Source organism: Pezoporus flaviventris, unplaced genomic scaffold (assembly GCF_033815535.1).
Source record: "Pezoporus flaviventris isolate CSIRO_AGI_PZ_B2104156 unplaced genomic scaffold, CSIRO_AGI_Pfla_v1 ptg000036l, whole genome shotgun sequence".
NCBI classification, from domain to species: Eukaryota; Metazoa; Chordata; class Aves; order Psittaciformes; family Psittacidae; genus Pezoporus; species Pezoporus flaviventris.
The window spans coordinates 44407007-44433302 of record NW_026892584.1 but is presented as its reverse complement, the minus strand read 5'-3'; the positions used below and the strand labels follow the sequence as shown (position 1 = coordinate 44433302).

General features: G+C 39.9%; 1 protein-coding gene across 5 annotated transcripts in view; it reads right to left on the bottom strand.

Moving 5' to 3' along the window:
- The window catches only part of PPP2R5E (protein phosphatase 2 regulatory subunit B'epsilon), a 75632-nt gene extending 62725 nt beyond the window's left edge, over nucleotides 1-12907 (bottom strand). For 2 of the 5 annotated variants that reach the window (XM_061464200.1, XM_061464203.1), the window contains exons 1-2: nucleotides 12471-12907; nucleotides 9540-9703 (exon numbers count right to left, since the gene is read on the bottom strand). In XM_061464200.1, coding sequence (XP_061320184.1) covers nucleotides 9540-9696 — 157 coding nt within the window. In that variant the 5' untranslated portion in view covers nucleotides 9697-9703; nucleotides 12471-12907. Of the gene's footprint in view, nucleotides 1-9539; nucleotides 9706-12470 lie in introns of those variants that run through there. The other 3 variants (XM_061464202.1, XM_061464207.1, XM_061464208.1) reach the window with 3 other exon arrangements.
- Nucleotides 12908-26296: the final 13389 nt, after the last annotated feature.

Here is a 26296-nt window from a genome sequence, read left to right as displayed (position 1 = left end):
TGTTAAACGACTGAAACCTTTTGATTTACACCTCACAGCTCTTCTCCTGTACCTTTGCATCCAACATACCATGAGACAACTGCACTGCTGAAGTTCTGACTTTAGCCACTAAATCCATCAAAAGACAGACAATTCTGGAGCTACTCTTCTCAGGAGGACCAGTAACCACTTCTCTCCATCATCATTTTTAGTACTAAAAATAGAATCTAAAACTATAGTGGTGTTTATTCTTGAGTAAAATACCTGTTAAGGTCTAGGTTCAGCCAAAAGCAGATACAGATTTCTACTAGAACCTCTATGAGAGGTAAATCACAGCAGTGGTTATTTATTTTCTCGCCCTCTTTGCTTTGCCTTTTAACCCTTTCTGCACCTTTAGAACATGAACAGAAATCCCAACCACTGCAGTTTCTTAGCACTGGTGGAGAGGAATGTTCTGTTTCCTCTAATAATAAGTTGGGGGGGGGGGGGAAGGGAAGGCTAAAAAATAAAAACCCAACAAAACCAACGAAACACCAAGAGAGTGCATGCAGGAGAAAGCACAGATAAAATTATGGCACAAATAACAGAAAGGGAAGACTGTCTTGCAGTATGGTCTGATTACTGAAACAGAGGAATCATGGAGCTGGCGTGTTTTTCACAGGGTGGATCTCCATCCTGACAGGTCTAGTCTTGTCTCCAGAGGTGCAACCACTATTAACACACTGATGGAGCTTGGGAAGAACAGACTATGTTGTTTTTCTTTAGAAATATAGCTAATTTTATCATTTTGAGATTTTCAATAACCTCTGCTATCCACCCCACCTGGAGCTTGTTTTCACATGTATCAGTGAGTTTTATCACCCTCTTGTGGAAAAATAAGGGAATTGTACCCATCAGAGGTTATAGGAAGAAGAAGTGGGAGTAAGGAAAGCAGTGATAAACAAGCAAAGAAAGAAGAAAGGAGAAGTATGGGTTGGGTGGGATAAAGGGAAAGTGAAGGAGAACCGTATGACTAGTTACACAGTACCACCTCAACTTCTGCAAAAAGCTATCCCAAAAATGCTATTTGAAAACACCAAAGATAACATGCTGCCAAATTTATTCCCTTAGTAACAGACAATATTCAACAAATAAGTTATGTTCTCTACAGTGATTCAAGTACTGTCTCAGCTGTAATCACCACCTTTTGCACCTTTGTTTCCACATAGATAGGAAAACAGATTCTCTGTAAACAGCTTTGAACAGTTAACCTTGTGAAAAGTCAGAAAACACATACTAGATAGACTTTATAATTTATAGAGACTGCATCTAACATCTATGCCATGCTGCTGGTACGTGAAAGGGGAGAGCACGTGAGATAAACTGCCCAAGAAAACTAATGGAAGTTTAGGCATTCACATTACATCCTACTGGGCAACATAAAAGAAAAATAATAATATTTAATTCCTCTAAAATCTGGAATCATCCTTTTGTCAGTTTCTGACTATTCCTAGTATCAATTTGTAATATGAGAAACTTAAGTTGCAGCAGTTTTCCTTTACAACCTAATCCATATATAATTAACAATATATTCAAAATCTTGAGAGCAACAAATTTACTGCCACCTGCATTTTAAAACTTAAAAACTTTAAAACTTAATCCAAGTTTCGTATAAGCACACATGAAAAAGAAGCCAAGAAAGTCACAATAATATTAAACTTGTGACACTGCGAAGAGGTACAAAAATCCCAAACCACAAAAGGCCAGTTCAGATCAGGTAAATAAATATCACAAGCATGGTGAAAAACTTAGAGGACCCACAGAACATATTGTTAGAACTCCCTGAAAATCTTTCAGGAATCCCACAGAAAACTACAGCCTACATACAACGCAAACCACTGTTACACTGCCAGGGATAGAGCATTTACCACTACTTTTGGCAACCTGTTCCAGAGCCTCACCACCCTCACAGCAGAGAACTTCTTTCTTACATTCAACCTGGACTTCCCCTGTTTTAGTTTAAACCCATTACCCCATGTCCTATCACTACAGTCCCTGATGAAGAGTCCTTCTCCAGCATCCTTATAGGCCCCCTTCAGATGTTGGGAGGCTTCTGTGAGGTCTCCACGCAGCTTCTCTTCTCCAGGCTGAACAGCCCCAGCTTCCTGAGCCTGTCTTCATATGGGAGGTGCTCCAGTTAAAGTGTTTTAAAATAAAATTATTCCATTACATTGTTTTCAAGCAATACAACTTACTGTAAGACTTAATATCAGACATACTGTGACAACTGATTCCCCTATAGCTCGACTTCAAGACTTTGTTCAAAACAGCCAATTTTTTCAATCAAGTGCAACAACTAAGGGCACAAAAGTCTTTTACACCAGCTCTTTGGACAGTCGCCTTATCTTTGGAAAATGCTTGATAAGTATTCTCAGACTGTAACTGCAGCAATTTTGGGTATTTTTTATTTTTAAGCAGATAACCACACACACAGAAGCCATCAACCCTGTATAAAAGTTCACCACTATTTCAGTTCTGCTTAACTAACTGTTTGAGAAGACACTGGAGCAACCACATCACTAAAATTAGGAGAAGGTGAAATGTTTTTTAACAATCTGTTTATACTGTGGCCCCACAAACACTTGTCTCAGCACAAATGAAAGGCAGTGCACTGTGGCATATGCTTGGGAACTTCTCAAAGAAGTTTCACCCTCAGAAAAAACCCTCATGTAACTGTATCTGCAATGATGACTGACACAACCAGTGAGGTTTCAAACTTGTATAAGCTCTGCCATATCCTTCTGAAAGAAGACTGTAGTATTTCTCTAAGAGATTTTCTTTAACTTCTAATGTTCATCCACTGCTGATATTTGTGAATTAGACAGTTACCAAGATTACATGGTGCCATCGCTAATCCATTAAATGTCCAAACCTACCAAAACTCTTTTGAACTCTGAGTCCCCTCATCTGTTACTTTTTAAGGATTTTTGCCTGACTGAGCTGAAGAAACAGTAATAACTGAATGAAAAAACTGTAGGTGAAAGGGAATTACCCTGCATGTAAAAATAGTTTTCTGTCCTCCTCCCACTCCCCAGAAAGCATAAATGAAAGTGCTCTTTTCTCAGGGAGGCAGTAGCTTACAACAGATGAACGTGAAGGGACTGCTTTCTAACTATAGTGCTTTATCAATTAACAGAATTAGTATCTCACTAAAAGTATTGAGTTTTAAAAACGGAACAGAAAATTAAATAAGCTCAAACTCTAAACTTTATATATGATATATATCTGCATATAAACAAGTTATATATATTTACTATTATACACATTTGATGTAAAACCACAAATTTTATATACACAAAATTCCAGAGATATTAAAAAAATATACCTTTTATAACAGTAAAGTTCCATATCAAAATCAATTATAAAGGTAGCATTATACTTCAACAATGATGTATACTAAATAGAAATAATTGCATGGCTAAACCAGAAGATTTATTTCTCAAAGGAAAGGAAAATAAAGGAGGTACTTACTACAGAAATAGGAGGTCCTATTACAGACCCATAAGGTTACACTTGAACACAGAGAAGAAAAATGTAATATTACTAAAGAAATAAATAATACTGGGAAACATATTAGAGAGACCCATTGTACAAGTACAGTCTGAAAACTAAAGTTTCTAATGATGGTAAAGTCTAAGTGCTCCTGCAGAAAATTACCAAGATTTTAGACTCAATGTTGTGAAGAGTACAGAAATACATTTTACAGAGTGATTACAAGTTACTTCACTGTTTAAACAACTTAAAAATAACTTAAAAAAAGAAAATTGAAAAGGAAGATGCGGGAATGATGATCATTCCTTAACATTTCCACATTTCCAATTCCCAGCAGGTAGACTTAGAAATTCTGGAAGTAAAACAATTATACTGAAGGCTTCAGATTAAAAAGCAAAGCAAACCGAAACAAGCCCACCTTCCCCAGCTTCTCACCTTTCTTCCCCCTCCCCCCCATTAAAAAAAAACCAAAAAAAAACCACCACCACCACCACCACTATGGCTATAGGAAAATCACCAGACCTAAAGAGACTTAGAAATAAATAAAGACAACTGAATGGAAATATTAGAAGATCAAGGCTAAGCTGACAGAGTTTCTCAGCAACCACAGTTTCACTAATACACTGTTAAGGCAAGGAAGTATTCTTTTATTATGATCTAAAGTTTAAGTCAGCATTTCTACACATTCTGTACAAATGTGGCTACGCAAAACTACATTTCAATTGTAGGAGACAACAAACAGAAAAAAATTCAAAAAGACATAATGTTATTAGTAATGGCCCTTTCTAAACACCATCAAATAAATACCTTTTAGAAACAATCAGAAATCGTTAAGATTATTGCAAAGAATTTTCCTACAACCACCAGATGTTGAAAAAAATAAAGTATATATTAAAAAATCAACTATCAAGACCACAAGAGGAAAGTGAAGAAATTAATTACATATGACAAGAACCTCATATATCAATACCTCATACAAGAAAGCTGGAGAGAGACTTTTTGTAAGAGCATGTAGTAACAGGACAAGAGGGAATGGCTTTAAACTGACAGAGGGGAGATCTAGGATAGATATTAGGAAGAAATTCTTCCCTGTGAGGGTGGTGAGATACTGGAACAGGTTGGCCAGAGAAGCTGTGGCTGCCCCATCCCTGAAATGTTCAAGGCCAAATTGGATGGGGCATTGAGCAATTTGGTCTAGTGCAAGGTGTCCCTACCTGCGGCAGGGGGGTTTAGTTAGAACTAGATGATCCTTAAGGTTGCTTCCATCCCAAACCATTCTATGATTCTGCGAAGTCCTTCTCCCGTTTGGGATTGTAGCCCTATCCCTATAATATAATGATCAAAAGCAAACAAGTGAAAAAGATACTTTCCCTTTTTGACTATGCAATGCTCTTTTGTTGCCACTACAGCAACTCCTTAATGCCATAGAAACTATCTGATAAATGTATTAGAAGCTCAATAAATTTCATAATATTGAGGTAGCAAAGCAATTGGTATTGTTGACTGAGAAGTTCTGTTCCAAGTGCCTATTTTAAGGAAGAAAAGTTTTCTAAAAATAAAAATCATACTTTGAGCTGTTTTCAACAAAAATACATAATAGTTTCAGAAAACCTGAAAGTAACTTACACTAATCATATCAGATCACTGGAAAACGTGGGAGGATGATAGGAAAACGTAGGCACACCTTGAAATTACAAAAATGGGATACATGGATTTAAAATTTAACAGTCTTACTTTTGGATGGTTTGCTTTACCCAACTTATATATTTTTAATGAGGGCAAGGGGGATGGGAACAATACTGTGAATTGTATGCTGATGTTTTGTCCAATTTCTCAAGATGCTAAAAGTACACATAAGGCGTATGATCTTTTTAGACATCTATATGTATGTCTTCATCATCTGGGTACTCCCATGCCATTACAGATACTGGCAGAAACACAGATTAACTCCCCCTTATACAGGCAAAAATTAAACTGCTCTGTTTTCACGTGTCCAGTACTACAGTATACTTTTTTCCTACCAACTGCTTTCTAACATTGTACTCCTACTGATCTACCTCTAGAGACCAAGTAAAAAGGGTACAAAGAAAATAATACATCTATCCAGTGCACACACAGTACTATCTTTCTCTACAGAGCAAGCATGATTTGATGCATGCCACAGACTTGGTTAACAAATTTGGGCTGGGTTTGACTCAGGCTCAGAGGTGGAAATACTCAATCCTGGAAAAGGGCCTTTCACCAGGACTGCTGTTCGACATCCAGATACCTAAGGCACCTGCCAGCCTTGATGATACCAACAACCCCTTTAAAAATAAAGCAAAAATCAAAAGCCATAATGCAGTGCAACATACAGTTGCAGGCAAGAGCCTGCAAACATTTAAAAATGCATGTGAGATTGAAACATTTGTAAGAGTACACATAGTGAAAATACAGGCCAATTGTATCACAACTCTCATGCACTTCTCATCCCATTCCTCTACACTTGAAACAAAGGAGGAAGGCTGGGTTTAAAATGTTCTATTGGATATTAGTCATATTTAAAAAGATAACTCCAAATTAAAGTCACAACACAATAAACAAAAATAATTAATTTTTCTGAAAAGTTAAGACCTTACTGTAGGCAAACAGCACTGCTTTTTGGCTTCTGGCTTTTTAAAGCCTAAACCCAGCCCAGCAGAGCCTTAGAAGACACATTATTTTCTAAATACATCAAATGTTTGTTTACAAAAAGATACAATACACACTTTAAAGCAAACAAACACCACAGTAACAACTTCATTTCTCTATACTTTTTTCTTACAATAAGCAATACAGAAAATTCCAGTTCTTCTTATTACATTTTCTAAGTAGCAGCTTATCCCTCAGACTTGTACACAGCATCAAAATGCAGCATCTTTTCTATTTTTCCCTCATGAAATATTTTTTTTACCAAATGAACAACAACAACACTGACTTATCTGTTTTTGCAATACAGGCATGTATGTTCACAGAAGGCAACAGACTGCATTAAAACACTACCAAAACAAGCCATTTCACTATATATGACTCTGCCCCTAGGGAAAGGAATGAGAGCAGATAGGATGTGACAGATGTGTAGTCACGTCACTTAATACACTACTGGAAGGTGCTCAAATCATTATGGTGACAGGCATTGTATAAAAACTTGCAAAGAATGGACTAAGCATTTATCTAGCTTTCTGCATACATGGTTCGTGTAATCAAAGAAGATCCTGAAGTCCATAAAGGTGCTGTATGAGAGAAGGTAGCCTGGGAATGCCAATATGCAAAAAAACTACTAAAAAAAAAAAGGAAAAAAAAAAAGAGGGGACATAGCATGTCTGTTTCTGTCAGCAAAGTTCCTGCATCATGAATATGGGATGGGAATTCTAAGGTTGAATTCAAAGTCTGTCCTCTAAAAATTTCCTTTACAGGAGTATTTCTTAAGAGGTTTAATTAAACATGAAATTCACCCAAACCAAGAAATTTAAATAAGCACCTATAGATCTCCAAACTGATTTCATTTTTCTGAGACTTTAAAAAGCTGTTTTGTTGAAATCTCTACTCTACTTTGGTTTGAAAGACACAAACAATAAGGATAAAACCGGAAATCATATGGTTACTGGACTTAAGTAATAGGACTACTTACTTGTTTGAAGGTAAGTGCAAACCTAAGAGATTTAAAAAATGAGGATTTTGGGGCAACTGGCCAAGAAAAGTATGAAAAATGCAGGAGAAAATTGTTATCTCACTTCCTTCAGGTTTAATAATCCTGACTGTTACAAATCTAATGTAGGTCAAGAATATTTCCAAACAGTAGCATGATTTTTAACTGCAAGTATCCCTTCAGCAGAGACCAATACCACTGCAGTTTCAGATAGACTGTTAGGCCCAAATCATGCAAATTAATCTGCATAGGTAGACCCCTGCGCCTCAGGGAATATGCATTAAGTCAAAGAGGGAAAACTAACTCACAGGATCAGATTCTTAATTTGAAGCTGGACCACTATAACTCATTATGACGCTAATCATAAATGCCTCATCACCGATCTCTGCTCCCCATCTGTTTGCTTTATCTTATTATGGTTTTATATCTCAATCCATGGGACTAACTACAGTTGTCAAATTAAGCACCTGTATATGCCTCCGTTTCTGCAAGACCAGGTCTTCAGACAACGGCAGCAACATTTTCCTTATGCTTGTGCATATGCCTGGTTTATTCCCTGAATGGGGCTACACAACAGAACAAAATTATTGTAACATCAGTTTCTTCATTTATACAAATCTCAGTGTTTTCCAGTAATTCACCCACTTAAACCAAAGGATAAACTCCATTCACCTTCTGAAGTGTAACAACTAGTATTTTCAAAGGAAATTACCTGCATACCAAAAGTGACCTGAAGAATATAAAACTGAGCTTTAAAATTAATTGAAAGATGCATTTGCTTCTTTATCATACCCTCACAAAACAAGAAAATGTCAGAAAATAATACTCATTGCAGACTAAGTCAAAGCTACTGGCACCAACTGACCCTACACTGAGAAATGCTGAACAGGGGGAGCACTCCAGTACAGCACCACTCTGTCCCTCCTATTCTACTCTCTCTGCCTCCAAGTTGGCCACCGTCAGCATAATGCAGTAGGGCTGAATGTACCTTTCTTTTGACCCAGTATGGCCATTTGTGCCTTCTTACAGGTATCTCACAGAAAGAAGTCCCTGATACTTTAATGACAACTCCACTAGAACTAATCTTAGAATCCTACTTTTTACTAAATTAAAAGCCACACATTTTTACTAAATTAAAGACACACCAGCCCCCTTGGGGGGGGGATGGGGGGGGGGCTGGTATGGTTTTGTGGGAGGGTTTTTGCAACTTCTCTCTTCTTATAAAAAAGTGGGGTTAAGAATGAAACCAAAGTGCAATTACATATTTATTACGTATTTCAATACTTTGATTAACAAATCTATCAAACAGGTAGAGGAGAGAAAGTGGGAGTTACGCTGGCTCACTAAAAAAAAATGGGACAAACATAATATTAAACCTATTAATCTTCCTATTTTCCAGAATTATCAGCACCAACCATGCTTATTTTCACCATTTATAGCAGAAGATAAGAATATCAATGAAAGAGATCCACAAATCTAAATAAACAATTTGAGAATTCAGTGTAAAAGCAGTGCTTCTGAAAGGCAATTCCTGCTTCTTCAACAGACAGACATAATTCTAATAGGTGCTTTTGGCCCCTGGATTTGTACTGAAATTCAGTGACAACTGGAATTTAGGGGAAGCATTCAATATATTACAGAGATATTGGCATCCTTTCAAGAGTAGTAAGCTGGATCATAATTTTCTTTCCCAAATTAGAGGTTAAATCTGCCAGCAGAAACTCAACCAGAGCTGGGATACACAGGCTCTCAAAACAGTAGTGTCTTGCCTAAGACATGATTGGCAGCATCTTCCCCCTTGAGAGGCTGCAGCTCATGGGACCTTTCGATTTCAAAACTCAGCAGAAATTAAGAGCTTGGAGCTACCAGAGGTATGAGAGGGGGTCCCATCTCCTCACTAATACCTTGCTGTAGGGCATTCAAAATATGCCTGTGGGCTGAATTTGGCCCCACTGTCTCAGGCTGCAAGCCCACAAATCATGGAAAGATTCCAAAAAAAAGTTTCCCTCTGCTCACAAGTCAATTTACCCTTACCAAAATTATTCTTCATCTACATCAACTGTTGAGGATTCACTAACTAAAATACTCATGCATAGCCTGAGTACCTTGAAAATTCAAGTCATGGTACAGGTCAACATCAGCATTTAAAACTTTCAAAAGTATTGCAAACAATTACCACACCCTCAAATCACTGATAAAATATTTTGCAGATCTTAAATGCATACATTTCTGGCATGAAACATTTCTCATTGCTGACAAAATCTCCTTGTGATTTCAGGCAATAGAATACTTTGATTTTGGAAGTTGACTGTAGAGTAAAATTGCTATTGTTTTATTTATTAAAACTCATTCTTGATCTTACCTTTTAGCAGAGGCAGGGGAGTTAACTCGATAGGCTTGCCCTGAGACCTAAACTGGGAGGAGCTTTGTGACCTCTTCTGTCTGGCTTTTCTGACGGACTTCCGAGAAAATCCGTCTACTTTATCCACTGATGGAGGAGTAGTTGGTGCTGAGGACATATCCCTACTGAAGGAAAACAAATGTTACCAACATATTCCAAGTGGGTAAAGATTAACTTAAATTTTCAAAAACTCATCTTTCAACACCACTCTCCTATTGACAAGTCACCCAGACAGACTGAGAGCTGACCACCAATGTACGTACAAATTACATGGAATAAACTTAATGCAACAATGTAATAATTCTCACTTTTTTCGTCTGTGTCTCCCATTTTTCAAAAATCCTGTCACAGAAAAATTCAGACCTAGTACTGACATCATTAAGTCAATAGAACTTCATACACCTGTAGAATTGACATAGGATTGTAGCCTTAACCACATATTCTTTGGGATAAAGTAATTTCAACTCATTCTGCAAAGGACCACACATGCAAGAGAATGGGTACACAAAAAGGGCAACTGTTTTTTTTGCCATTACAGTCATCAACATGCATAGGACAAAAAAAAAAAAGTATGACAGAAGAAATGTTCAGTTTATTTTTTTGCCACACCTGAATACAAGTTATTATTGAAATTTAAGAAAGTATAGCAAAAAGTACTGCTATGCTTCACAATTTCACTAACACCGACAAATTCTATATATTACCTCTTTATTCTCCACTTTAGAACTACTCAGTTAGTTTCTTGTAAGCCTCTTTATACACAGTTATTCCACCTTCTGGCATTTCTGTAAGAACTGCAGTGTGGTAACCATAACTTTCTAAGGGCATAAACCAAACAAGGTTTGCAGGAGAGGCAAAGAGCCAAAAAAAGGTTTCTGCAAGCAAAAGTTTGTTTGTTTCCCAGCTCTATTAGCCAGTCTAAGAAATAAGTGTTGCTTCTTTCTAAAAAACTTGCCTTAGTAGTACTCCTACATCTGATTCCCTACTACTATGAAATAATGAAAGGAAACATTTAAACAGTGAATTAATCATCCAGCTATTGTATTTACCAGTCTTGTCCTGCTGCTAAAAAGGCCCATCACATCTTTGTGAAACACATGAGTAATACTTAAGGGAAATGAGACAGGAGGAATTTAGGCCTACATATTCCACGCAGCTCTGTGTACAGTTAACTTCACCAGCATGTGCACCTCTGCTGAAATCAACAGAGCTATATGCGTTAATAACATGATCATTAAAAACAGCAGCTCTATTGATTTCAGTAGGGCTACCCACTTGTGCAAAGTTAAGCATCGGCATAAGCATTTGCAGGATCAGGGTCTTAGAACATGTCCTTGGAAAGCATTACTCATCCTCAATGTCTGTTGACTTCAATTACCAAAGTGACTCGTATGCTAAAAGAAGTTGATTCCACAATATAGAGAACACTTTAGAGTGCTGGCTTTATTAAAATATTTGGTTACTCATATGCTTCATAAATTATTAAATCCATTGAAACACGTTTGGGTTTGTCTTTTGTAAGAAAAGCTTTAGAAAGTATTATTTATTGCAACAGTGTAAACAAGTTCCAAAAGATAAGAACTATTTAATACAAAATTACATATATGTGCACTAAATCTATCAAAAATGGAAGTATAAACTCCATAGCTTCTTCCAGGAAGTATGTGCAGCACCCAGAAGCTGAACTGTGCAGCTGGCAGTACAATAATGAAAAAGCCTTGTTCCATCTTTTTGATTTGTAGATATGCTGTCTAAATATACTATCAGCAACATGAACTCGTACCTTAAACTGGTCTTGTTTATCATTCGGGGAAAAAAAAATGCCACCATCATCACCAGGGCATTCAGGCCCCAGCCAAGATTAATAAATTAAAAAGATAAACTGAAATAGAATTTTCTTTAGCAACCCACTTCTAAGATTTCAACAGTCCACCAAAAAACATGCAAACACAAAGTTACCTGTTATATAAACCAAATTTTGGAAATATCAGCAAAAATACATTCTTAAAACCTGAATTGCTTGGCTCTATTTCATCTCATAAAAAAAGATTCACCTCCTCATCACGTGCATCAGTAAAGTGGAACCATTTCTGCAGAAATGTTTCCATGCTCTCTCAAAATTAAATCACAAAAAATAAATAATAATAATAATGGGCAGGGGCTAAAGTAGATCACTTAAACTGCAGGATCATTGTGTCAGCAAGAAGCTTTACTGACACTTCTCTGCTGTAAATTTAGTAACAGTTTCCCTAACCTGCTTTATAAATTATTAAAATCTAATTCTAATTCAACAAGAATACATCCAGCCTAACAACCTTACAGTAAACACTGATCTCTTTTTTTATCTCTCCAAATGAACATTCGCTTCCCTGAATACACTATCACAGTGAAATACACTGTTTCAAAGAACAGCGGGGGGGTGGTGGTGGAGATTATTTATTGTGTGCGAATGGGAAAGCTGCAAACACAGCCACTGCTTCTTGGTTCTTTCAGCAGGGGATCTTAATTTATTCCCCAAGTATTTTGGTAAATAGGAAGCCACGCACATCAGATCTGCTGGTCCCCGGGGTAGTGGGGGTGCAATGCACAGACAGGCGAGTGAACGTGAAAATACCGACGGATATCACCACCAGGGAAGGAGCCGGAGGCTCGCTCCCCGCCCGGGAAGCAGAGGTGTAATTAGCTGCCTCCCGCCTGCTGCTATCGGCTGTCAATTCCAGAACGGAGCCGCGAAGCACCGCAGCTGGAACATGTCCTCCCCGCAGCCCCCCGCGCCTCCCTCATCGTCGCTCGGCCTCCCCCTCCACGGCCCGCCCGCGCCTCCTGCCCGCACCGCCGCCGCCTCACCTCTCCCCCGCGGGCCGGCGCAGAGGGACGGACGGATGGAGTTACCTTGACTCTCCTGGTAGAGAAGCCGGAGACGGGAGGGAGGCGGTGGCTTGAGCCGGGCTTGGTGAAGTGCGGCCGATGCCTGGCGGCGGCGGCCCAACTGTACTACGCGCCGGGCTCGGTCCCTGCCGCGGCGGCGGCGGCGGCGCAGGAGCCTGTAGGCCTCGGCGGCGTTGGCGGCCTCCCCAGCGCAGGGCGGCGTTGGCGGCGGGTTCAGGAGCGGGCGGCTGCTCGGGCTCCGCTCAGTCCCATGCACTCGGCGCGGCCCGCTGCCTGCGATGTCTGCTGCCTCTTTCACATTCCCGGCGGAGCCCTGCGGAGGGGCCCTGAGGAGGCTGGGGGGCAGGGGGGGGGCGCGAGGGGAGCCGAATGCGGGCCGAGCCGAGGGGGAGCGGCGGGCGCGGCGAGGGCGGCCGGGGGGGGGGGGGGGGGCGGGCAGGCCGGGCTGGCGGCGCGGCGGTGCTGTGAGGGGAGGGAAGGCCTCTTCCGCCGGCGGCTGGCTCAGGTAAGAGGGGGGATCCCGGTGGGCTTCGGGGTCGCGCTCCGGCTCACTCCTATTGTCACTCTCAGCGGGCTCCGGCCATGGCACTCACTCACATACACTCACTCACTCACTCACAACCGAGCGTGCTGCCACCGCCCCCCCCCGGCCAACGACCCGCCCCCCGCGCCCGCCCACTGGATCCTGCCGTCGGGACGCGCCGCCTCATTGGCGCCCGCCGCCGCCGCCGGGACAGCCGGGAAAGGGGATCGTTGCTGGAGGAGGCGGTGCTGACTGGGGCGGCGGCGGTGCCCGTGCCTGGTGGTTTGTTATCGCCAGCTCTCTTCTCGTCTCTCTGCGGGCCCGGGGGCGAGGTGGATGAGGGGCGGTTACTGCCGCCAGAGCGAGGCCCGTCGGCTGAGGTAAAAAACCCGGCAATGCTGAGGTAAAACCTTGCTAATGTTGAGGTAAAAGCTCCTGTCCCGCCGCACCAGGCCTCTGACGGAGGCGCAGAGCCCTCTTGCCGGGGAGGTCAGCGGGCAGGAGGCGTCTCCTTCCGGGCTGCCGCCGGGCCCTGGCGCTGCCTCCCCCGCCGGAGGGACTGAGCCGCCTCAGGTACGGTCCGCAACGCCCTCGGCTTGCCCCGCTGCAGCGGCTCGTTTCTCAGCGGCAGGGCTCTGCAGCCCTGCACCTCCTGGTTTTGTGTTTCTTTAGCCACTGTGTGATTGCTTTCCGAGTCATTTTGTGCCTTTTTTATTAAGTGTATTTATATGTATAGCGGCCCGCACAAGGAGCGTTTATAGATAATATTGTTAAATATCATAGATCTTGTTTAAACTTATTTCCCTGTTAGCTTGGTGTTTGGTGGTTGTGTCTTGTTGCTTTTATTTTTCTTTTTCAAATAAAACTACTGGTGTTCGTATGGCTGTTATGTTTAGAAATACTATCCACTATTTTCCCTGTGTTTCTGGAAGAAAAAAATACCCAACTATTCGTACGAGCAGCAGTCCTGTGTTGATGTGACCAAAAGCCTCTGAGGTACAGTCATTCTCCTTAGGAACTGGCTTTAAGGGCTGTTTGAGAGCTGATTGCTTTGATGGGTCAATCACATTCCCCCTGTGCAGTGCTGGTAATGAGTACCTGAACCCTCTAAACATTACTGATCCTACAAAGGACGCCTAGTTTTTGTTCCACTCAGCTTCTTGATTCAGCTTACCCTTTAGGTATGTGAGTACCGATGTTGGGCTAATAGAGGAGGTGGGGCTCTGGCAGACTTGATTTAGAGTTATTTAAGCTGTTGTGAAGCCGTTTTCATAATTGCTCATTTTCAGCCAGGTCAGTTCCCTGGTCCAGCTCACACTGAGGAACCTGGAACGCTAGTTAAAATAAAAGCTCCCTGCTACTGAAGTACAGCTGTAATGGACATGAACAATATGCTTCTTGCATATCATAAGACGTACATCTCCCCCTATTTTTTTTTAACTGTAGACTAATCAATTCCACATTGTTTCAGTCCTTGTGTGTCACAGTTGTAAACTTCTTAAGATGCATATTTCTTATTCCCGTGTTGTTTCAAAATCATTCACATCTATTTCGAACTGCAGCACCCAAGAGTGGAAACTACTACAATTAAGGACTCGACAGCTCCAGCATCTGCTGTCATACCTGTTGCAGACTACATTCCTGTTTACACATGCCAATACAAATGCTTTTGAGTCAGTATGATCTATTCATGGTTTTGCTGTCCTGTTTTACCCTTGCATCCATTTCTGCTGACCTACTGTGCCAGTTATTTCTCCCTCAAGTAGACAGAAATGCTACTTGAGATTTACTTCAACAGACCTAACACTATCCTTTCATTTTTCTTGCTGGACAGATGGACAATCAAGCAGTCAAGATATCTGTTAAAATAAAATTCCACATGATTTTACATCAGAAAACTGTAGAATTTGTCATCCTTTGTAATCAGTTGCATTTCTCAGAAGAATTGTATTTGAAATCCAAAACTTAACTAAGATTGAATGGTTCTACAGTTACAGAATGGTTCTATAAGTCAAAGTTAGAAGAGATATGTGTCCATATTTGTAAATTCACTTAAACCAACTTAAACCAAACCACCTAAACAATCTTAAGTGCAAGCAGGGGTTGATAACCATGATTGGTAAGTGTTCAAGGCCAGGCTGGATGAGGCTTTGAGCAACCTGGTCTAGTGGAAGGTGTACCTGCCTGTGGTGGCAGGATTGGAACCAAATGAGCTTTAAGGCCCCTTCTAAACCAAACCATTCCATGACTTCATGATTCTCTGAACAAAGAATGTAGGTCAGCGGATTTTGTACTAATATAAGGTAGCATTTGGCAAAAAAACAGTGTAACCTCTGCTCCTGTCAATGAGGGACAGAACTTGCAGATACTTAATTTTGTTAGTTGTGTTCGTCAGTGACATATTTTAATTCTCAGAGTTATTCACTGCCCTGTGCGCTGCTTCTGATCGGGACTGAATAGTGCAATGAGCAGCTTGTAAAGTACTGATAGTATACTCTGCAAATTGTAAGGTTTTGTAGGTGAAGTTGAGCATGTCATTTTACATGGTCATACTTTGGTCTTCACAGTATGAAATGAAATCTGTCTTTTTAAACACTAAGAATCGAAACCTGAAGCATGTGTTGTGGGTGTTTATTAAAATAACTGCCACAGAAGGGATAAAAATGAAGCCTGTCCAGGTCCACTAGCCTGTGTACACAGAGCTTTTCACTTCTTATGATGTCTTTCTATAACAGCTATGGAATTAGTTCTTCAGTATAGCTGAATGAACTGGTAATGCATTCAGCTAGTTTATTTCTTAAATGAAAAACACATCATGTATGTTTTGTCCATTTTGATTGTGTAAAGCATTTCTATGATATATTCTGTATCAGTTAATCTTTGTATGGTAACAATTCAAGAAAAATACAGGCTTTATAAGTGAATAAACAGCAATTTTGCCTTTTTTTGTCACTTGGTCAGCAGAGTTTACAGAATTGTCTTCTCTTTTCTTTCCAGTTTGCATTCTGTTTTTCCACTTTGGTCTTTGAAGTCTCCATCTGTGAGGAGATTTAAGACCACAACATAAGATACGAATTTAAAACTGCTAATATTTCAAAGGGGCACTGTTATGTGGCCTTCTGCTAGTCTCTGTTTAGTCTGTATTTTGTAAAAATTGCTACTTTAAAAATGGTGACATGAATCCCAAGCAAAGATGGAGAAGAAAGAAGTAACACAGGTGTTTTACATAGGTGTGTTATCTGTTTATATATGCATTTGTATAAATACATATAATATCAATTTGCAAGTATAAAAAATAACTATCATCAGATAAAGTTCACATGACCAACATCTCACATACAAGTGTGTAGGCATGCATATGTATATGTATGTGTTCAATACCTACAGCCCTTCTTGAAGACCTACAAGTAATAATAAGTTATGTTGATCACTGGTTCTCTGCTGTTATCAAAGGCATAAGACAAGCCTATCTTTTTTTTTTTGAAGTTATACTGCCTTACTGTCCTATAAAAGGGATTTTAAAATTCAGCTTAGAAAGACATTTCCAAGGCCAGCTCCTCAGCAGTTAGGCACTGTGCTTTTTAGCACCCAGTCAGAATATCAGTCAAGAGTCCTCCAAAACAGAGTTTTTTGTACCGGTGACTCAGATTTGTGCTGCTTCATGTTTTTTTTGTGTGACTGAAGTTCCACTATAGACCATCTGTTATGGCCACCCAGGCAGGAATACAGAGCTCATATCCACATTGGCATTCCGCTCTTTACGTAGCAGCTTATCAAACAGGATTGCTACATAGATAGCACTGTGGAAGTCCTGCTCCATTGAGCGATAAACATAAGTGGATCTAGCTGGAGCTTGTAAATGTTTCACATAGCACATCTGATGCGTAGTTGTCTACAGTAAAGGTCATGTAATGCCCCGTAAAGGATCTCCTGTGTGTCAAAAGGAGCATTATCAGGGCTGCTGTGGGATGAGTTCAGATATTCCCTGTTCCAATGCCAGTAAGCAAGAAAAGACTTGATCTCCCCAGAGAACTAATTATTCAGACCAGCAAGAAAAAGACCAGAAAGAGAAAGTGTTATGGAGGGAGCAGCAGTGCTGTTTCAAGAGGCAAATCAGCATGCGAGCAAGGCTTTTCTGATATACCTTTTAACAGAAATGAACACAGTGAAATAGTGCATCAAAGTAACTGTCTTGCTCCATCAGTTTGATTGAAACAGCACAATCTGAGATTTTTTGTTTCCTTTTGAATCAACTTCATGTGTAACAAAAAAGCATTCTATTTAGTCTGTTTACCCTCCAGTTAACTTCTGATTGATACATTTACATTCTGGGGAGGAATGGTTATGCCTAACTTTTGGGCAATATTTGTAATTGCTGTACCAGGTATTTGTAATAACAAGCACATCTTTATTACTTTTTGCCTCTCCCCCTTGTATCAGCTGTGCAATACTACTTGTCAGTGTCCTGTTAGATACTAGAAGTGTTCTGTAGCTCAGCTCAGAATTGTAGGGAATGCTTAAAAACAGAGGGAATCTTACAGCACTTAAATAAGTTTAAAATGTAAGTTGTAATGGGTTTTCCAAAGTTTGCGGTACAAAGCTGGGCAGAGGAAAGGCTGTACAGGTGCTGAGAGCACTTTCACAGAGCTTTTGAACAACTTGTTAAGGAGCAAAGCTGCTTGGAAAGAAGTGGCTGAGTATTAGTTACAGGTCAAAACACAAATCTTCCTGGGAGTCTGCTGCACACACAGGTGTGCCCTCACATGGAGCAAAACCAAGTAGTCCCTGGTATATATCCACTTTCGGTGGCTGGCTGTTCCCTGCCTGTCAGATACAACAGTAGAGATGTTACTCTAGGGAAGCACTGGAAAGGAATCTACATATTGCTGAAATAGGAAGGGCAGGAAAAGAAAGGTTATAAGAGCACTTTCTAAAATCCTTCCAGATCCACTGTCAAGGTTAAACAAATAGGATAATTTTACCACTGAGAAAGTTATGTGAATAAGGAGGCTTGTAATTCCTTCATGATGCTGTACAGGAAGTACAGATACCCTATAAATTACCTGCAGTAAAGGACTTTACATGAGACAGGAACTGGAGTTGAAATCCAAGTGCTATGAATCCTAGAAAAAGGTAGAAATTGATTAGATTTAGACAGAAAGTAGCAAAGAACCACCTGAACAATCTCCTGACCAAGCAGACCACACAAAAATAGATTATTGGAACAGGAACAAAAACGGTGTTTAAAAACTTAGTTGAAGAGATGAGAATGTCCCACTTTAAAGGAGCACATTGTTAGAACTGATTTTTAGGAAACAGAAGGAATGGCATTAAAGCCTCTCCAGTACTTGATGACAAAAAGAGATGAGAATGCTAAGGGTAGGAAAGGAATAATGAATAAAACAGGAAACATAGTCTACCATTGTACAAACCTATCATGCATCCTTTCTTATATCTTTAACTCTGTGTAATTTGGTGTAGACTGTATTTAGAAAAGAGAATATAGAGAAAGCTCAGAAATAAAATGACTCAGTACAATTCCTGCATGAGGAGAGGCTTAATACACTGTGGATATTGAGCTCAGAATTAAAAAGCTCTAGGCTCAATTTGATAGAGGTCTGTCAAGACCTTCAGTGGAATGGAGATGGGTGAATGAGTGACTTATTTTTCAAAATCCCTTTGTGTTTCTTTTTTTTTTCTGGTGTCTGACAAGGTGGAATATTGCAACTTTTCATGTCCTGTTACAGAAGCAAAAGGTATGAACAGGTTAAAATGAAACAAAATTTTAAAAACCTAGGAGTACCAAGGAGGTTAAATGTCCTTGTACTTTAAGAGGCTACCATAATTGCAATATACATGACATATATACCACATTAATAAGTTTAGAAGCTTATTTGCCACTAAACAAACATGCACCACTATTAACTTGAAAAATGTGTTCAAGAGAGAAGTCTAGACACCAGATTTAGGGTATGAAAACTTGGTAAACATAGAAGAATTTGAGCCAATATGAAATCTATGATATGCTGTGATAAGATTTGGCATATTATTATTAACTGGCTTCTTTGACATGTTATCCAGTCCCCACACTTTGAGAATTTTCAACGTTATCTGGTGTCAGGTGTGTCCAGGAAGAGTTTATAGAAAGAATCAATAGCCAAGACTTGAACAAGAGAAGGATCAAAAATAGAGTTGAGATTTTCCTCTTTAAGAAGATGCAAGGAGGAGTTAAAACCATGATTTGCTAAGGCGCCAAGTAGCACCAGCTGGCACCTCTGGAAAATTAATCTTAAGCTGTATTTAGTATGTTAAAAGAAATTATGGCTCCCACTTGAGCCATTTCAGCTGATGCAGATAAAAAATAATCAGATCTCATGGAGTGTTCACTCATCTTGAGTAAATAAATATTTTAACAGAATTGTGCACTTCTGAGTCATATTTGGTTCCAATATGTGTCTTTCTACACAGAACTCCTGCCTCTGAGCAGATTCATCTCTTAACTGTGATTCTGTAAGTGTGCATCCCTACTTTGTGTGTTAAAGTCCATGAAAAATACACTAGATAATGAAATTCTAATATTGACAGCTTTTGGGGCACAAATGGCTAATGAATAGTCCTTCAAACAAGCTCTTCCTCACAAGTTTGTTTTAGAAGAATTTAGAATAATTAAATTCAGTTACTGGGTTTTAATGATAGGCTGTTGAGATGTGGTTTTTTTAGTCCTATAATCTTTGTAGAGCTTAGTTCTTAAAATTTTATCACCATCTTGTAGCCTGAGTGTGAGATATTCCTGGGCAGCACTGTTCAATGCCTGCTTTAGTACAATTTTTAAATGTGTTTTTTTTCTTTTTCACTCATTTATGCCTAGGTCAAATTCATATTATGATCTTATGTTCCTTTCTTGAAAACTCACTGGAGCTTCATGTAGGATCTTAAAATACTACGTAAGCTGCATCCTGGAAAATATCAAAATAGATTTTCTCCATCTTCTACATAAAACATCCTCTCTGAATTACCAAACTTTCTTCCAAAGTACACTGGTTTTGACCCAGAATTTAATTCCTTGACATTCAAACTGTTCTGATTGTATCAAATGTAATTCCACACCCACTGAAACCCAGCTCAAGCCTTTACCCTATGTCATCCCACCATTTTCAGGGGGATTTTATAGGAAGTTACCATTCTAATACACAACAGTGAATATGCTTCAATATATATATGTAAGCAATTTAAGTTGCCTCCTGTTCCCCACTTTTGCTTTTAACAAATTGACAGAATTATAACAAATATGCATGTCAAAGCTTTCATATGGTACCATTGCCTATCATCCCATTCAAATTCTTTCTTCAAGAAAATTACCATCTAGCATTGGTTCTGCTGGTGATTATCTACATGATGTTTCAACCAGAAAGCCATGCATGCAGAATTCTTTGTTTTATTTTAGTTGCAAAAATATTTGCCCTCTGAAATGTTACCTGCTGATTCAACCCATTAGTCAGAAATACAAGTAAGATAGTCTGCTTTCAACTGAGATTTACAAAAATACTCATTACCTCTTGGGGAAAAAAAAAAAGGTAAAAAACATTTGCAGAAAAAAGTAGGGCAGCTGCTGCTGCTACATGTTTAATTTTATTTGATTTACTATACTTAACTTTTTTCTTTGTTGGCAAAAACAACCTTAGCTGTTGCTAATGCTGTTTGCCAGCATCTCTGTCTGCATCTTTGGTTACTTCTTGGATTCATTTTCTTAGCATTTGCAGAATTCCGCTTGCGTCCTCTGAGCTCTCATGGGAATTTTTCTTCTTTGGTGGTTAACATTCACAGCAGCATCAAGTTATTCACATTGTGGGTGACAATTTCCTGTAGTCAAAGACATGTGAACCCAGTTCCCTCTCAAGTGTCTTGGTGATCACTGTCAATCATGAGGGAATGCCTTTGTCTCATCTTCAGAGGTCTTGGATTCTTGCTGTACACACCCACAATTCAGTTTTGTCAGTAATGCCAAATCCTCTTCTGGAGAGTTTATCTAAATTAATCTCAGCTCATAATTTTACCATGTAGATTTATTTTGAAACCGGACCTTTCCTTATCTTACCTTTTATAGATTATTTCTTTGGGGAGTGGTTTCTGTAGAGCACCTTGGAAAGTAGCCAGTTTAGTCTCTGAGTTAGTGCTGTGTTTGTTTGTTCTGAATTTCTGTCTGGCCTGTTTTCTGCTGACCTTTACCGAAGTGATCATGTATATGTGTGCGTGCATGTATATTTGTTACGTTTTCTATCTTGCTCAAGTTCTGTTTTACTACATAAAACAAGCTTTTCTCCTGAGTTTAACATCCCAGTTGTTTTATTAGTATGGTAACAAGTCTGCTCATACAAGGCACATCACTGCACATCTGAATAAAAGTAAACATCCTGTGTTTCTCAGCCTGCTATAAACCCCAGCAGATGGCTGCTACTTTTACAAACTGTGCTGAATAGCATGGCTCACATTTCCCGTGCAACAGACTTATTTCTGGCATCCAACCCAGTATACTTCTTGCAGGTGGGAACACTGATCTAACCACAAAGCAGTTTAGCCCAAATCAGTCCTACATGGCAACTCTTCACAGCTCAGACCCTCTTGCTTTCTGGAATGGATGTACAATGGGCTGCACCTTATATTGCTGATCCATCCAAAGTTGCAAGAGGACTGATAGCTTCTACGTGTAGGTAGGTCAGCGATCATCAAGCCTAAAGGTCCTTTGTATAATATTTCTGTTTGTTAGAATCTTTGTGTGTTTACTTATTTTCCCAAGAATAAGTATTTTTTGGAGATAGATGGTATTTCTAAGAATGACTGGATTTCATCTTAATCCTCAGAGCCAGTCCCTAGTCAGGAGACCATCTGAATCTGCAGGGGGTGGTGTACGTTTTCTCTACCTCAGCTAACATTCAGGAGACAGGTGCCACAGGTGTATGTCTTGGCCTGGTTGTCCTGCAGCAACAGCACGCTGATGTTGTCTGTGCTTAGCTCCATCTCTGGAATCAAGGGCATTTCAATGCCAGCATTGAATTGGCAGCAATGTGAGCTTCAGGCTTGACCCTGTGTGTGTGTGTGTTTGTTCAGGGAACCATTCCCATCACAATTTCTTTTCCTAAAAAGAAGCAATAAGGGAGCTACTTTGGCTGCAAGTCCAGGCAAGTAGTCCCTGTTAAGTCTTAAAAACAATGTTGAGGATATTTTGTCATGAGGGAAAGGTAGTTTGGGAGTGAACCTCATCTTTTCTTGTTTAAAATGTTTCTCCACTGCATAACAGGCTTGGTCTCAGCTGCTTGCACCCACTTCCCATTGCATGTTGGAGTATTCAACATCAAAGGAAAAATGTTTTGAAAGACCACCTTCTAGAACTTGTGTACTAACCTTCTTGCATGGATGATCTTCAGTGAGCTACATGTCTGTTCTATTGCATTCAGAAGCCCTAAAAATGATGCCATTTGTTTACCAAAAAGGCTGAGTGCAAGTTAGCATAGCATTAGCTATCCTTGGGTACCTTCATCGGCCAGAACCCCTGTGATTTATGAAAACAAATATATGATGGGTGTATAACATGGGATATTTTCCTCTGTCATATGAGTATAGAAAGCTCCCAGTAGCTTTTGAATTCCTATTTTAATTAAGGATCCAGTAGACTGGTCACTCCCATCAAGTCTTTATTACTTCCTAAATCAAAGTTATTTACATTTGACAGTTGTTTTTTTTATGTTTTCTGTTTGGTTTTTTTTTCAACAAACTATTGTTAACCCAAATTTCATTCTATTTTAAGGTATTCTGGACCATGTGCATTTCACTCTTTCAGCCATCTTGTCCTTCAATTCACTATTTGGTCATTTCAGAGTGACCTGGGAGGTGAGAGCTGTGAAACCAGAGATTTTACAGGTCTCTTGCCAGTGTTCGTGTCACAATGGTATCTCTTGTGTACCTCCCCATAATGGGAACTTCCTCTTGGAGCAGTTTTTCTGTGGTTAAACAGAATATACTGTTGGTCAAAATCTCTAACTAGTTTGAGTAAGTAATGAGACTTTATTCAGCCTGTCTTCCAACAGCTCTTCTGCTTCCTTGAGGAGAGACTCCCTGGGTGGTTATGTATGTCCATTTTCCCACTAATGGGACTAAGTGTCATTGACTGGTGTATGCAGCCAGAGTTTCTTGAGATTACGGCTTTTTTACAAAAGGTTGTGCTCAGAAAAATCAATATTACACTAAAAAAATAACCTATCAACATTTTCCATTGTATAGAGAGGAGTTTCCGTTTGCTTTATCTTATGTGTCCTGGCCATAAAAAGATAAGCGCTGAAATCAGGTGGACTGCCTGCATTCACTGAACTCTGCCATAATTTAGTATATCCTGCTAATTGCGATTCCAGTTCTCAGTTTGGTTCTTTAACCCAAAAGATCTTAGAACTGCTTATACTGCCCCCCTTGCAAGTGTGTTTATTGAACCACAGAGTTGTATCTACTTCTTGCCCTTTTTTTTGCAGCTTTTTACAACAGCCATGCCTCTCCAGCTTTTGCACGGAGGTTTTCAAATTCAACCAAAGCATCTGTGAACCATTTTGCCTACTACAGTAAGACACATTTCTCCATGTTGACTTCCCTCCCCATCTGGGAAGCTGGGCAGTAGTATAAACCTGTGTACTACCAAACCAGACTAACTTTTCCACCTGTACAAAAAAATACAGTTCTTGTGCTTGAATAAAAATAATATATCAGTGATCAAATGAGGCATCAGAATAAGTTACTCCTTACCGAGAAAGTTGGATTCAAGTGTGAGCCAAGTCAGTTTCTACTGATGTTTGCTATATTAAGAAGCAATGGGGCATGTGCACAGCCTTGCAAATTTTAAGTGGGAGAGAAGCTTCATATGAAAGCACTAACTGTAATCACAGCCTAAAACACATGCTGCCAGAAGCCTTTAGTAACCACACTCAGCTTCTCGCCTTCTTGCTCCGTACTCACATGTAGATCCTGCATTATATGTCTATCCTACATCTAGCTCGTGGTTTTCCCCCATTAATTTGTAACTGTTGTGCATGCCTCCCTCACCACTGGCCAAAATCTATTCTACCCAGTCAGAGGCTACATCCCTGCTAGAAAGGATGAAAGCAAGGTTGCTAATCAAGCCTTTGAAGAGGGCAGCAACTTGTGAGACTATTGAAGAAGGTTACAGTAGGTTCAAACTGCTAGGAGTGAAATACAAATAACTTATGAGCGTAAATAAGACACTTTCAAATGTGTTTAATATTGCATGCCTGTCTGGAAATCTGGCTCATGACTCTTCTTTCTATTTCTAACTCAAGAGGGTCACTAGTGCCTGAAAACACTGATATGCCAAGGAAGCCAATTCCTCATGGGAGCGTGACTCTGTTCCACACAGACATTTTCCCTTCTGTCACTTGGCATAATTCAGTATGTGACTTGAAAACTCAAAATATAAACAAGAGGGAGGAACCAGGGCCAACAGTGTTGCAAACAGAATTCTCAGACCTTCCCAGTGACTGAGAAATACCTCTCCTCTAGAAATACCACCCATTTCTCTGTTCTTTTTAGCTTAACCGGAACTATTTCTTTGCAGCTCTTAACTTACAAGGAAACTGGGGCAAAAATACCATAGTCAAACTTATATGATTAGACTGTAAAACCACACCACTCGCTGCCTCACTGTGCAATACACAATTTAGCAGGTAAATTTCTCCTATCTCATAGTTCTCTTCCTGTGAATGGTTTATTTCTTTTTCTTTCTCAAGATCATTTTCTCCCATAATTTTGTTGTTCTTTAACAGCTTTTAAATATAGTTATGAAATATGAAAGCACATATTTAAATATATATTTGTTCCTGCTGCTCACATCTGTTACAAATGCAAGTTAAAAACCTTCAGTGTGTTTGCACATCGTTCTAAGGAGAAAAGAACTGTTCCCTGTACCATCCTTCACTGGCTTCCAGTCATTCCCATCTCCCAGGATGGACAAAATTACTGCAATTTTGCAGGTTTTTCCTTAAGATTGGTAAACGATACACCTGAGCAAAACAAATGGGAAGTACTCCAGGAGCACAGACCTATCTTCTGAACACCAAATCTGAGGTGTCACATATCCTTCAGTTCCTTATCCAACCCCAGTGAGTGCTGACCCTCTCCCGGTGTGGCAGTGAGCAGCCCGAGGCAGCAATGTGAAGATATTACTGGAATAGTTGCTTAAATAATGGTGTATCTTCTTCGTTCTCCAGCTGGAGCACCTGGTTCTGCTCTGGAAGGTGAATCCTAAGCGATTTCCTGCTTAGGGTCACACTGTGCTACCTGTGGAGATTCTTTACTAACAGTTCTGGCACCTTCCTCAGCAATTGCTTTGGTTATTGTGCCACTACCTCTTTATACAATTTGCTCTTTTGGTACTCACCAAATCCTTCCAACATCTGTTCAGCACTGGTAATGCTTTAATGACCTGGTGCTATCAGGGCAACCAAGTGAATGGGGAAGTGGTTGCAAAAGCTACTTGCTGCTTTGGCTCCTTCCTTTGTGCAGAGGAGCTCTTGTCTGTAGTTCTATTACGAAAAATACTCAAAATCTAAAAGAGACTAAGCACGTGCAACTTCATTCACTCATGGAGCTGCACCTGCACCACGGAGCATATCCATGCACTCCTGAAACAGTCCAGTGTTGCTGACAACTCAAGTGTCGCTTTAGAGCTGGATTTAGCAAGGTCAGGCTAGCGCAGGTGTTTTAAGGGAGACAGTTTCATCTTTTAAGTGTTTGAATCTGAATTTCAAACAATCTTTCGAATTAAGGAAAGATGAGAATTTATGGGAGGGTAGAGGGCCTGAGACCTTTAAGAGAATTATTAAACTGAGTTATCAAGAATGACAGTTTCTTAACCGGGGGGGGGGGGGGGGGGGGGGAGAAAACACAAGTTGCTGGAATGGTTAATTTTGGCCCCTGCCTTTACAACATACCTTATTTCTAATTCACATGATGTCTGATTTCAGCTCCCAGGCAGTCATCTTGTCATACATTGATTATTGTAATAAACATTGCTATTACCAAATGTTATTCCTACATGCAGTAATGAACTAAAGAGCAGAGTCTGCAGAGCTCACAGGCTGTTCAAGTAGACATAAGCAGCCTCTGTACAGCCTTGTGTCTTCTCTCCCATGGTTTTCTTCGGTGCGTGGGGGAGGTGAAGGACTACAAGGGTCTTGCAGAGGAGAAGCCATGGGGCTGGCCTGGTATATTCTAGGGGATCATATTAGAACCTCAGGTCTCAAACCAGCTT